Here is a 14,570-nt window from a genome sequence, read left to right as displayed (position 1 = left end):
CCCTCACTTTTAAAAAATTGAACCAAACCATACTTGCAACAACTTCTTCGTCACAATCGCCCTCACTTGCTGTACGTGCAGCTTTTAAATCATTGAAAAGCGTTCTCTTGCACTTAAAAAAGCAAACCAGACTCGTTGCTGGGGAGTCTATTCCAACTCACAGAGACCTTTTACAACAGAGTAGAACTGCCCCATAGGGTTTCCAAGAAGTGGCTAGTGGATTTGAACTTCCGACATTTGTTTTTAGTTAGCAGCCGAGCTCTTAACCATTACGCCACCAGAGCTCCTTTTTTAGTGCTAAGGTAAGGCTAAATAAGGACCATATGCACTGTTCTGATTTACCTACAAATTCTTAAAGACACACTTAGGAACAGATCTCATTCGTAACCCAGGGAACTGCCTCCAAACAAAACCCAGAAAATCCCAGTAGTCTGGGGCCATTGAATGTTAGGGTAATTGTTGTTCCTCAAAGACCCCCCCCCCGCCCCACCAAGACTCTTGTGGCATAAGGAAACAGTATAACAATAATGTTGAATGTGATTCATCAAGCATCAAGAAAGCCTTTGAGTATGCTCTTTTTAAAAATAAGACACATTGTTTAATATATGCATATTTTCATCACAAGTGGTTAACATAACATACATTTGACCAAATGATTTGCTATTATATTAATAACAATGATGATAACACTGCACTTCATTATACTATAGTGCACTATCCATTAAGACTGTGCACCAAGTGACAGACAACCTGATTCATAGTGACTTTAATAAAAAAGGAAATTTCTTTTGCTTTTATAACTTGAATAGTGGGAATGGAAAATAACACACATAATATTCTTTTTCATATCCAGAAACTTAACAGGAAGTAAAGAATGGAGTAAGGAATGTAATGGTTGTCAAATATTTAAAGATCTGTCATGTAGAAAGAAATAAAAAACTGTAACGTATTATTTTAACAGGCTCAAAGGTTGTTCCTCTAACGGTAAGAACTACACTCATTTAGGAAACATCGTGTCAGACCCCATTAGATACAGGGGTACGTGTAGCGAGGCTTTGTGGACATAGTCTGTGAGGAGGCAGCAACAAACCAAACGTGGTGGGGTAGCCTGCTCTCTGAATAAGAACAATAACAGGAGGGAGGAATGGCAAGGGGCCTCCAGAAGGGAGAGAAGAGACTGCCCAACATAGTGATAAGCTTGGAGTTTAAGAATAATAGTGGTAGGTGGGAATCCCCAATGGTAGAGTGGCTGAATGATTTTAAGAGTATCTAATATTCTCATTTAATTATTTGAATTGCTCAGATATGACCAAAATATAACACCTTTCTCAACCTACCCATTTTTTTTTTTCCATCAAACCTTCAGAAAAATTTCCTGTACATACTTGTTGTTTGGGTTTATTTGTTTGTTTTTGAGGAATGGGCAATGGAGGGAAATCAAGGTAAAATGACTGAGTTCTGGGTCTAAGTGGATAAGGAACAAAGAGAACAGCCATGGGAGATGAAGTGTAAATGACAGGGCAGCAGAAGCAGGACATCACAACTAGAGACGTGCCTTCAGTTGAAGATAATAGGCTGAGTACAAATGTGTCCCTCTTCACCCTCCCACAATCCCATTGAGGCTGCAGAAGAAATAATAAAAATAAAAGCAAAATCATACAGAACTGGTAAAATAGGAGTCTCCCTAGCAGATCAGAACAGTGACTTATTCCTGGAAGACAGATGAGAACAGATTGATGGTAAAACTCAGCAGAACAGAAAAACTCACAAACCCCTTAGATCAGCAAAGAGGGCACCCAAATAGGTGAGATTACCCAGAAGCCTCTCCAATGAATCCTAAATCAAAGGCCACAGAGGTTAGGGGAAGGCATGGGCTATGGGCAGTGTAGCAAGAACAGAGCTTCCACCTGTTTGTTCCCAGGCAGTTATACATAAGAATCACCCAGGAATCTTGTTAAAATATAGATTCTGATTCAGTATATCTGGAGTAGAAATGCAAATTCTCAGCAGGGGTCCAAACTGGAACAAACCAGCCTGAAGCCCTGGGCAAGAAATGAATGAAAGGGCAGGTGAGCTAAGTCTATTCAATCACTTTCATAGCAGCTGATTCCAGCATTGCCCTCAGGAGACAGTCTCCAATATACAGTCTGCAGTGTGACCCTTTAATAATATGAAGACTTTCTTTAGGTGATGGAGGCAGGACCTCAAGCAATGGGTAGGCTTATGGCCACCAGGAAGATGATGAACCTTGGCATCCTGAACGAGAATACCACACTCTGTACCACATGCTGACAGCAAATTCTTCCACTTCCTGCACAATCCCTGAAACCAGGACTCGAATATTCAGGGTTCTAATTATTTCTGCAAGGAGCCCTGATGGTGCAGCGGTCAGGAATTCAGCTGCTAACTCAAAGGTTGGTGGTTCCAACTCACTCAGTGGCTCTGTGGGAGAAAGACCTGGGGATCTGCTTCCATAAAGACTATAGCTTAGGAAACCCTATGGGGCAGTTCTACTCTGTCATGGGGTCACTGAGTCAAAAATGGCTTGATGCCACTTAATGGCAACAATTATTTCTGCAGATTAGGTTCTCTGATGTACAACCACAGAATTTGAGATATATCTTTGAATGGTAATTACCACATATGTAATTATTTACCTATACATCTAGCTTCCTCCAGAAATTGATATACAGAAAAGCAAGGCAAGCGGGTTATCTTTCTAGCTTCATGCGAAACATGGTGCCTTACACGTAAAAGACGAGCAAAAAAATGTCTATTAAATTAATGAAACCATAAGCTATACATAATCAAGGAAAATATTTTTTAATATGTTTTATACATACATTTGGCCTTTTTCTTAAATTAATATTCTTCTGAAATGCTCTCACTTAAGTGTTATTTTTAACCACAAAAAAATCATAAGACAGTTGATCTGTTCACCAGATGCATTTGTGGGAAAGAATGTTCTATACTTACGTTTCTGTTGGAATTGTAAAAGGATTCATTCTATAATTCAAAAAGGGACTTGAAATCTCAAGAAACTGTTCGGGTTTCTTCACTATTGGTTCTAAAAAGAAGGAATTAAGAAGTGTGATGTACATCTTTTTTTTTTTTTTTAAATCTTCTAGAATGACATGCAGAATTTATGTTTAATGCAGTATTGATTAAATTAAGTATTTACCAAGCAAATTACAATAGAGTTAAATAGGAATGGACTAGGATACATAAGGCTTATTGAAGGAGCTTTATAGATCATGGGATATTTGATTTCTTTTGTCTACTCTTTCCTTGCTTTCCAGAATACAAGGTGAAACAAGTCTCAAGGAAGACGGTTAGTAATGTCCTCTAGAGTTGTTACTTGTCATTTGCTGCTACTTCAAGTACGGGAATGGCTTTGTATAAAAAATATCTTCTAAAAATCTGTATTCTCTTAGTTAACCTCTATAATACAACTGCTCAAGGTAAGAGGAAGTATGAACTAATAACAGAGATAAAAGTGGAGAAACAGGAAATGCAACAGAGGTAAGGTCATGTGTGGAAAAGAGAGCAACAGCTCAAGAAAGGAGTTGGGGATACTCTTAAAGAAGTCTGAAGCTGATCTAGAAGTCAGGACTCTTCCATGGATAAGAGGCAAGGCAAAGGCATTAACATGGTGAGCACCGAAAGCAAACACCAGGGATAACTGTTTTAACAGAAGCTCCTGCAACCGTGGAAAGGATGGCCATCAGAGCAAAAAAAAATGAGACTATGACACAATACCAAGATTTTTCTGTGCTTGTTTTATGCTATCCTCTTAAATGACCCCCCTCCCCATTTTCTGTTACTTTTCACTTTCAATGTTAAAGTCTACAGAGAGAAGACAGGCAATTATGTGGGAAGGATCTAAGTGGGATCCCACTATGGAATCCCACCAATCATTAGATTGACTTCCCCAGTTTACAACAGACAGGTTGCTTACACATAATCACACAACAATCAGTAGAAAAATCAGGAGAAATCTCCATGTTCAGTATTTTTCCTTTCATTCTGCTGTTCCTTACTGCTTTGAATAAACAGCTGTTTTAAGTGTGGCTCCAAGCATTTTGCTGAAATATAGCATTTGAAAGTAAAGGATTTCTTTTTTTCCTTTTAAGTGTCATCATGTGGATGCTGACCTTTGGTTCAAAAAAAACGAAAAAAGAACAAGAAGAAAGGAAAGAAGGTGGGGATGAATGAAGGAAGGGAGGAGGGAGAGAGGGAGAGAAGAAGGAACTAAGGAAGGAAGGGAGGGACAGTGAGGAAAGAAGGGAGAGGGAGAGAGGAAAGGGAGGGAGGGAGAAAGGAAGAGAAGGAGGGAGACTAGGAAATTGCTGTAGCCCAAAGTAGTAGGTGCACATTGTTGGCACCAGCATCCCATTGCAGAAATTCAAGGAATGTAGGAAAATGACTGAAATAATTAAGGGGGAGGAAAAAAGGCAGATTGAGCCTAAAAACAAAAACAAAAAGCTAAGTATTGATCATCTCCTCTCCATCCAGACCAGACAATTTTCTTTAATCTTTGTTCTTTTCTGGCAAAGATAAAACATATCGTGCAAGAGAAATCTTTGCTACCAGCTGTACGGGCTGTATCAATGTAGGCAGAAAGCAAATGTGAGGAAAATTACATGGTTAACAGTTGTTATTTATATTTTAAAAATGTATAAATTATGGTAGGAAGTAGGAGGCCAGGGACAGGTAAATATTCCCATCTGTGTGGCTATTGCAGTTTTAGGATCCTGACTACCACTGAGCTTTTCACTGTAGTGGACATTTGTCATTGAGATCATCACCTGCAATGAAGCATTAACATTTGCAATGGTAGCTGGAGCCACAGCAACTTCAAAGGCATCCTCACCACCAATAGGGGTTCAAGCCACGGTTCATGGGATCAACCACTTATATTTATAAGCTTAGCAGCAATGCCTCCAGTGAGCTAGTACTATGTATGACCATGGTTCATTTAGGTGACAGACATGTGAATGTAGCCCATAATGCAATAACCTCTAGAACATGACGTAGTGTTACTGAAATAACAGGATTAGAAAATAAAGAGGCATTAGAAAAGACAGAGGGAAAAAAATGTAAAAGCAAGACAATAAGCACAAAAAAGTAATAATAAAACTGTTTTGTAACAAAGATAACAATCTAAAGATCTTAAAATGAGGATCAGATATTACCAGTTGCCACCCACTGAGTGGCTTCTGACTCAATGCAACCCCGTATGTTTCAGATTAAAGCAGTGTTCTTTAGATCTTTTAGAAGTAGAGCACCAGGTCTTTCTTATGAGGTGCCTCTAGTAGATTGGAACCACCTACTTTTTGAGTGCTTAACTGTGAAACCCAAGGTCTCCAAATCAGGTACATATACAAACACCACACATACACACATTCCATACCTATAAATATTGAACACGTACCCAAATTATGACTTATTCTGCTATGCCTTAATCTTTTAATTATCTTTTCTTTTCATAAATCCCCTCCCTTCATTTCACTCTGATTCTTCATTTATGATCTTCATTTCCTTCCACTTTGGTCCTTCTTCCCTTCAAACTTGATACTTAAGAAAAAAAGGAGTAAGGATGAAGACTTAAAGAATGGGGATTTAGACATGACTGGGGAACAATTTAGTAATGAATTGTGAGCAAAAGGGCAAGGTGGAAAAATCTCCCCCTCTGCATCCCATCCTTCACCCATGTGAACCTGATCATTTCTGAGGTCAAATGCCACCCATTAAATGGCTAAATGACAATATTTAACACAGGAGCCGGTTTTAGGCAGATGTTCTATTCCTGTAATAAACCTGTTGCCAGCAAGTGGATCCCAACTCACAGGGACCCTGTAGCACAGAATAGAACTGCCCCATAGGGTTTTCAAGGTTGTAATCTTCACGAGGAGCCCTGGTGGCGTAGTGGTTAAGAGTTTGGCTGGCAGTTAGAATCTACCAGGTGCTCCTTGGAAACCCCATGGAGCAGTTCAACTCTGTCCTATAGGGTCACTATGAGTTGGAATCCACTTGATGGTAACAGGTAATCTTTATCAAAAGAATGAGCTTGATATAAATCTGGTCCGTTTAGACGCGAACAAAACCTGCTAGGCTTCTGAGATGTTGTGATCTTTTAACAACATAAAATTTGGACATAAAATCAAATATAAGTTTAGGTATAGTATTGGGTGGTTTACCTTGATAGACATTTTTCATCCCAAATGAAACAATTAGACTTTTACATAGAGAAATGGTTAATTAGAAAGCGTTTATTAAGACAACATGAACCATACCTTGGGCTTCATCTGTCACAACAGTTTCCTTTTTTTGACGAATGAGCCTCCAGGGAGGTACGGGAGGCGGTTTTGGTGGTGGTACAAGAGGACAAGACCTAGTTCTAGTTACCAGCACAGGATGGCTACAGATATGGGACAGTCCATACTCTCTAAGCTTCTCAGCAGAATCTGCCTAAAAGTTAGAAGGCAGATTGAAAAGGGTGCTTATAATTGTCTTATGAATTTAAAATAATACTTTTGTCATTATAAAATACTATCACCAGTACAGAGATAGAGTCACAATAAGAAAAAAAAAAAAAAAACTACCCATATTTCAACTTCCTTTAACATAAACACTATTACCATTTGTATTTCTTTACATCTTTTAATTGTTCTGAGCCCCATTCCCTTATTTGTTAAATCATAGGGTGGAACTACATAACACTTTTCAGTTCTAAGAGTTTAAGATTCTATGAGATTGCACATTTTAGCACATCAGTTTTGGTCTGAAATTAGGCAATCATTATTTTTATAGGCTAAAGCTTTGAAAAAGTGCTTAATATGTAAAGTTGTGGGTTATTTTTTATTCATTTTGCTTTGTTTTTTGTTTGTTTTTCAAATTATCAGAACATGGACTGCATGAAGTATGAATCTAGGAAAATTGGAAGTCATCAAAAACGAAATGGAATCCATAAACATCAATATTCTAGGCATTAGCGAGCTGAAATAGAATGGTATTGGCCATTTTGAATTGGACAATCATATGGTCTACTATGCCAGGAATGACAACTTGAAGAGGAATGACATCGTGTTGATCGTCAAAAAGAACATTTCAAGACCTATCCTGAAGTACAACCCTGTCGGTAATAGGATAATATCCACACGCCTACAAGGAAGGCCAGTTAATAGACTATTATTCAAATTTAAGCACCAACTTCTAAGTCCAAAGATGAAGAAATTGAAGATTTTACCAACTGCTGCAGTCTGAAATTGATCAAACATGCAATCAAGATGCATTGATAATTATTGGCAATTGGAACACAAAACTTGGAAGCAAAGAAGAAGGACAGGTAGTTGGAAAATATGGCCTTGATGATAGAAACGACTCTGGAGATTACATGATAAAATTTTGCAAGACCGACGACTTCTTCATTGCAAATACCTTTTTTCAACAAATTAAATGGCCACTATATACATGGACCTCGCCAGATGGAAAACACAGGAATCAAATGGACTACATTTGTGGAAAGAGACAATGGAAAAGCACAGTATCATCAGTCAGAACAAGCTCAGGGGCTGACTGCAGAACAGACCATCTATCAACTGCTCATATGGAAGTTCAAGTTGAAGTTGAAGAAAATAAGAACAAGTCCACAAAAGCCAATGTATGACCTTGAGTATATCCCACCTGAATTTAGAAACCATCTCAAGAATAGATTCGATGCTTTGAACACTACTAAGCAAAGACCAGAGAAGTTGTGGAATGACATCAAGGATATCACATATGAAGAAAGCAAGAGGTCATTAAAAAGACAGAAAAGACAAAAATGGATGTCAGAAGAGACGCTGAAACTTGCCCTTGAATGTAGAGTAGCTAAAGCAAATAGAAGAAATGATGAAGTAAAATAGCGGAACGGATTTGGAAGGGCAGCTCGAGAACACAAAGTAAAGTATTATAATGAAATGTGCAAAGACCTGGAGATAGACAACCAAAAGGGAGGGATACGCTCAGCATATCTTAAGCTTGAAAGGACTGAAGAAAAAATTCAAGCTTCAAGTTGCAATATTGAAGGATTCTATGGGGAAAATAGTAAACAACACAGGAAGCATTAAAAATAGATGGAAGGGATATACAGAGTCACTGTACCAAAAAGAACTGGTTGATAGTCAACCATTTCAGGAGAACGCATATGATCAGGAACCAGTGTTAGTGAAGGAAGAAGTCTCAGCTGCACTGAAGGCACTGGCAAAAAACAAGGCTCCAGGAAATGACGGAATACCAGTTGAGATGTTTCAACAAATGGATGCAGTGCTCGAAGAGCTAACTCATCTATGCCAAGAAATCTGGAAGACAGCTACTTCATCGACCGCCTGGAAGAGACCCATGTTTGTACTCATTCCAAGAAAGGTGATCCAACAGAATGTGGAAATTAGCAAACAGCATTATTTATCATTAATATCACACACCAGTAAAGTTTTGCTGAAGATCATTCAAAAGTGGTCGTAGCAGTATGACAGGGAACTGCCAGACATTCAAGCTGGGTTCAGAAGAGGATGTGTAATGACGGGTATTATTGCTGATGTCACCCTGATCTTTGCTGAAATCAAGGAATACCAGAAAGATGCTTACTTGTGTTTTACTAACTATGCAAAGGCATTCAATTGTGTGGCTCCTAACAAATTATGGATAACATTGTAAAGAATGGGAATTCCAAAACACTTAATTGTTCTCGGAGCCCTGGTGGCACAGTGGTTAAGATCTACGGCGAGCTACAGCTGCTAAGTGAAAGGTCAGCAGTTTGAATCCACCAGCCGCTTCTTGGAAACCCTATGGGGCAGTTCTATTCCATCCTATAGGGTCACTATGGGTTGGAATCTACTCAACGGCAATGTTTGTTTGTTTGTTTAAGTTAACTCTGCTCATGAACACAGACCAAGTACATAGACCAAGAAGCAGTTGTTAGAACAGAACAAGCGCATACTGCATGGTTTAAAGTCAGGGTTGTATTCTTTCACCATACTTATTCAATCTGTATGCTGAGCAAATAATTCAAGAAGCTGGATTATACGAAGAAGAGCAAGACATCAGGACTGGAGGAAGACTTATTAACAACTTGCGTTATACAGATGACAAATTCTTGCTTGCTGAAAGAGAAGACGACTTGAAGCACTTACTGATGAAGATCAAAGACCACAGACTTCACTATGGATTACACCTCAACCTAAAGAAAACAAAAATCCTTGCAAGTGGACCGATAAGCAACAACATGATAAATGGAGAGAATATTGACGTTGTCAAGGATTTCATTTTACTTGGATCCATGAACGATGCCCATGGAACATCAGTCAAGAAATCAAAGGACACATTGCATTGGGCAAATCCGCTGCAAAAGACCTCTTTAAAGCATTAAAAAGCAAAGATGTCACTTTAAGGACTTAGGTGCACCTGCCCCAAGCCATGGTGTTTTCAATGGTCTTATATGCACGTGAAAGCCGGACGATGAATAAGGAAGACCAAAGAACTGATGCCCTCAAATTATGGTGCTGGTGAAGAATATTGAATATACCATGGACTTCCAGAAGAACAAACAAATCTGTCCTGAAAGAAGCACAGCCAGAATGCTCCTTAGAAGCAAGGATGACAAGATTTCATCTCACAAACTTTGGACATGTTATCAGGAAGGATCATGTTATCGGGAGAAGGACATCATGCTTTTGAAGTGGAGGGTCAGCAAAAAGAGAAAATCTCTTATGAGAGGGATTGACACAGTGGCTGCAACAATAGGCTCAAGCATAACAATTTTGATGATGGTGCAGGACCAGGCAGTGATTCGTTCTGTTGTACATAGGGTTGCTGTGAGTTGGAACTGATTTGAGGGCACTCAGCACTGGGTTATGGGTTGGGTGACAACAAGAACAAGCAATTGCTACCTAGCATTTAAAAAATTTCCAGATCAATGGGATGATTAGTGGTTGCTCTGCATGCTGTTTATATGCCCTCATCCCTCCAAGAGTGGGTTCCTCCACAGGAAATCCCCATGAATAGCTAGGACAATGGTGGCATTCATAGAAGTACAGGGGATAATGGCTGTCTTGTATCCTGCCAAATCAAGGTGCCGCCCAGGTAGATGTTTCCCATATTTGAGTGTTCAGATATCCTGAGGCCACTCTGCTTTGGAATAATTCAGAATAATATTTAAACAGGACTTCAGTTACCGAATGATAGCTGAAATATGACAGAAGAAATTCAAAAAGTATGTTGGAGATAAAGTAACATATTCTATAGCCAAATGCTGACTTTGACAGCTTACGATGACATTTAAAATGAAATATTATCTACATTAAAATCAGTTTTGCTGGAAAGTATTTTTCATCCCAATGATTTTGTACCACTGGTTTCTACACGAATTGCAATGATTCAAACTATATATCTGTAAAGCAGTCATTTAAATTAGAACCAGAACCCACCTATCAGACTATTTCAAATGATTGCCCCAACTAGAACCTGGCTTACTCTTGTGGCTCTGTATCTGTGCAGCTCAATTTGTTCTTTTCTGAGGCACAAAAGAACAACAACAACCAATGAGATAGGATAGTTCTTCCTGAGGCCCGGGGAATATTGTGAGGAGTTAATCAGTCATTGCACTATTGAGTCCAGCAGCACCATCTGAAAGAATCTTATAAATATTAAAAATAAAAAGAAATGTGATTCAGTGCTAAAACATAAAACTAGCCTTTACACTAGATAATGAAAAACAAGAGGAAACTGTTATTTTCTCTTTTCAGGATACTGTGGATTTTAGCAACTTAAAGAAAAACATTCAGAAACTTCTGGCATTCTGCCTTATAGTGGCTTAAAAAAAAAAAAAACATAGATGATCTAAAGTCTTAAGCCTTTTTTCCTACAACTTTAACCCTGTCAAATTCTAGAAGCTCCAGCGAGTCTTGAAAGTTCCAACTTTGAAAGGAATCCACTCAATAGAAACTTGAGAGAGAATTTCTGGATGTTATTCTTTAAGATAATGCCTCAGTATGGCATTAAAAAAAAAAAAAAAAGTGTCTAACTATAAAAATTACATTTAAAAATAAAAAATTGGAGTCATACTGAAAGTAGTATTTATAAGCTGAATAAGTTCTAGGCAATTACTATTCATAAAATTTGGTCTACATATCTCAATTCTTTCTCATGATTACAACCAAAGTTTCAGTGTACTTTAGTTTCTTTTTTGATCTGAGTTTCATTAGAAAATAAAATGACTTAAAGCATTTTTGAAAATGTAAAGTACAGCCCCAAATAACAAAGTATGTTATTAGCACCTACTGTAGAGTTTGAATAATTCACAAAAGTACTACTTTGATTTAAAATATTTAAGACAATTTCTCATACTGCATTTTATTTTCAACATACTGCACAATGCTTCTGAATCATGCAAAGTAATGCTTTAATAATAGTAATAAAATGTTAAGAAACTTTGTTAAAAGACCTCAGAGTTCCTTGGATTAGAGTTAGGGGAAGGAAGGATTTAGAAGAGTACCTGAAACAGGCCCTCAGGTAAATCATGGAGAAGAGAAATGCAAGGTACCAAAGAAAGGACAACACTGGGATATTTACATTTCAACCTAATGTCCACTCAATTTTTTAAAATTACCTGTTTCTAACGAGCAAAATGGACATGTGTATTGAATCATAGCACCACATCATCTTGTCCTTTCATGCTTTAACATAGCAACTTCAGAACATACGGAATCTTAATAATAATAATGTGCTAGACGTCTACGAGTTCCAAAACAGGGATAGGATTTAATAAACCCAAATGTGATAGGGTGTTCGTCTAAGTAGACTGTAATCTGGTAGGCTTTACCCTTTATAAGGGAAGGAGAAAAATGATCTTCCTGTTCAAGAACACAAGACAGCTTAAAAAATCTTGGGAAATTCATACATACTATTTTTTTTTTTATGTACCCACTGGAAACCCTGGTGGTGCAGTGGTTAAGAGCTACGGCTGCTAACCAAAGAGGCTAGCAGTTCAAATCCACCAGGCGCCCCTTGGAAACTCTATGGGGCAGTTCTACTCCAACCTATAGGGTCACTATCAGTCAGAATTGACCCAATGGCAATAGGTATGTAACCCACTAAATATTACCAAATAGCATCATGGAAACATGTCAATGATGCACTATAAAGTGAAAAAGCTGGTTTCCAAATAGGACATGAAATATAATTCCACTCTAAAATATAGGACGCACATACAAACACAGAATATATGCATAGAAGAGAAACCAAAGGACAGATGTCAAAATGTTAACAGTGCCTATATCTAGGTATTTATATTATGAATATTTTAAATTTATTCCCTTTGACAATACTTTATAAATTTTACGTAATTTGTTAAGTTTTTAAGGAAAAAAGCAATTAGCATTTTTGCTTGCATTATTTTAAGACATAAGGAAGGTCATAGCAATGGCTCACCAGGCCTGGCTGCAAATTCGTTTAAATCATCTTAAGAAAGGAGCCTTGGTGGCATAGTGGTTAAGAGCTTGGCTGCTAACCAAAAGGTCAACAGTTCAAATCCACCAGCTGCTCCTTGGAAACCCTATGGGACAGTTCAGTTATGTCCTATAGAGTCACTATGGGTCAGAATCAAAACGACGGCAATGGGTTTGGTTTTAAGAAAGTATGTATGGCTTGCTTATAGGAAGGAGATCTATTATTATCTAGGAATGATTTACATGACTCTCACTGAAATATATAATTTCTACGCCTTTTGTCTTTTTCTTTTTCTTATAATGGAAGGAATCTATAACAATAAATGTGACTGCGTTCTTGCTTTGTTCTAAACTATTGCCACCATCTAAGATGATTTTGTATATGTGTCAGGTCCCTTAGGTTAAGTGCCTTAAAGATAAGGAGGCTGAATCCAGGGATTGAATTTTAATTAAATTCTGGTGTTCCTGCTACCATATCGAATAATAACACACATGCGTGTGTGCGCACACACACACACACACACACAGAGTTAGAGAGAGAGGCCATAAATGATAACGCATTTCCTGGTCTTGACTGCTTACCATCTTCTCTAATGAAAAGATCTTCTTTTCAAACAAATAGAGAGGAGTAAAGGTAGCGTACACAACCATGTGAGGGGACTGTATTGCCGAAGAACCTGTAAAACCAAACACATATTGTATCATGAAAATTCTCGTCAAAATGGGTCTATCAATAGGTCACCCCAGAGTATTCAAATTTCTTCATGAACTTATCATTGCTGGTGAAAAGCTGGTAAATGGTTCTAAATGAATTTAACCAACTGTTAAGTCTCAGATTTGCACCTATTTTGTAGAATGGCTATCTAGTTTTACCTTTGTAAAAGTACCATTTAATTACTTCTCGTTGTGAGCTGCCATCAAGCAGATTCCGACTCATTGCAACCGCACATTTACAGAGTAGAACTGCTTCATAGGGTTTGCAAGGCTGGGACCTTTCAGAAGCAGATTGCCAGGTCTATCTCCTGAGGTGCCTCTGGGTGGGTTCGAACTGCCAACCTTTCAGCTAGTAGTCAAGTGCTTAACCATTTGCACCATGCAGGGAGTCTTCGTTTACGTCACTGTAAAAAGTTATCGCATAAACTTTCTCTAGGTCATTGTAATGTAGAAGGGTCCAAAAATGAGTCTGTCCAAAGGGAACGGTTTTAAAATTGAAACATTTCATGGCTTTCATAGATAGAATCTTGGTTCTATTTTGAACTTAAGGCCCAAAAGTTTCTACAACATTTCAGAATGAAATAAAACATAAACAAATGAATTCGTCTATGACAAATGAAAACATAAATAATTTAGTCTGGAATGTCTAACCCTTATAGAAGTTGCTTTGGAGTATCACTTATCTGTGTATTCACTGTTCACGTGTTATTTCACATCCCTGAAATTACTACCACACCCTGGCCCCTGTGAGACACTCTCACAAGCATTGGCGTGCCAATCCCCTTCCACATGTTGCTGTAAAATAGATCCGCACAGCGAGCTTATGAAAATACCTCATGGAAGGAGGGCACTGCCAACAAACAAACACAGGAGGCTCGTGTTATTTGCGTGAAAATATCATATATTTGATTCAGGATCATTTTGTTCTGTAAAGATTCTAGTCAAACCAATAGAAGTCAATTTATTTTCCTCTCTTCTCTTTACTTTTAATGTAAAAAGTTTTATTTTCACACCTTTACAAATTCAAATAATTACATTTAACTTATTAGACAATACGTTTATAGAAGAATACCTTAGAGCCATAAAGTATAAATCAGATATAAGTCCCCAGTCTCTCTAGATGAATCAACATGTGAAATATGCCAAATTTATGGAAACATATTAAGCTTTGTACATTTTTCATGGACAACGCTGACACACATCGATCTCTTATTAACCACACTATTTATCTTGAGCACCTGGTATTTACCTAGGATACATTTGTTTGTACAGTTATTGTCTTATGTCTATTTATGCTGTCTTCCCAACTAACCTTTAGGGCATTTGTGTGCAGAAGTTGAGTTAATACTTTGGTTTAGTCCAAAAAGTGCC

The 14,570-nt window shown here is 37.9% G+C and overlaps 1 protein-coding gene across 1 annotated transcript in view; it reads right to left on the bottom strand.

The window, feature by feature from the left end:
• Positions 1-14,570, bottom strand: part of ADGB (androglobin) — a 227,648-nt gene that overhangs the window by 135,185 nt on the left and 77,893 nt on the right. The window contains exons 10-12 of the mRNA XM_023550601.2: positions 13,068-13,162; positions 6,297-6,471; positions 2,977-3,067 (exon numbers count right to left, since the gene is read on the bottom strand). Coding sequence (XP_023406369.2) covers positions 2,977-3,067; positions 6,297-6,471; positions 13,068-13,162 — 361 coding nt within the window. The remainder of the gene's footprint in view (positions 1-2,976; positions 3,068-6,296; positions 6,472-13,067; positions 13,163-14,570) is intronic.

This window comes from Loxodonta africana, chromosome 1, assembly GCF_030014295.1.
Source record: "Loxodonta africana isolate mLoxAfr1 chromosome 1, mLoxAfr1.hap2, whole genome shotgun sequence".
Lineage (NCBI taxonomy): Eukaryota > Metazoa > Chordata > Mammalia > Proboscidea > Elephantidae > Loxodonta > Loxodonta africana.
Note: the sequence above shows the minus strand (reverse complement) of the source record. Positions and strands in the feature narration are given on the sequence as shown.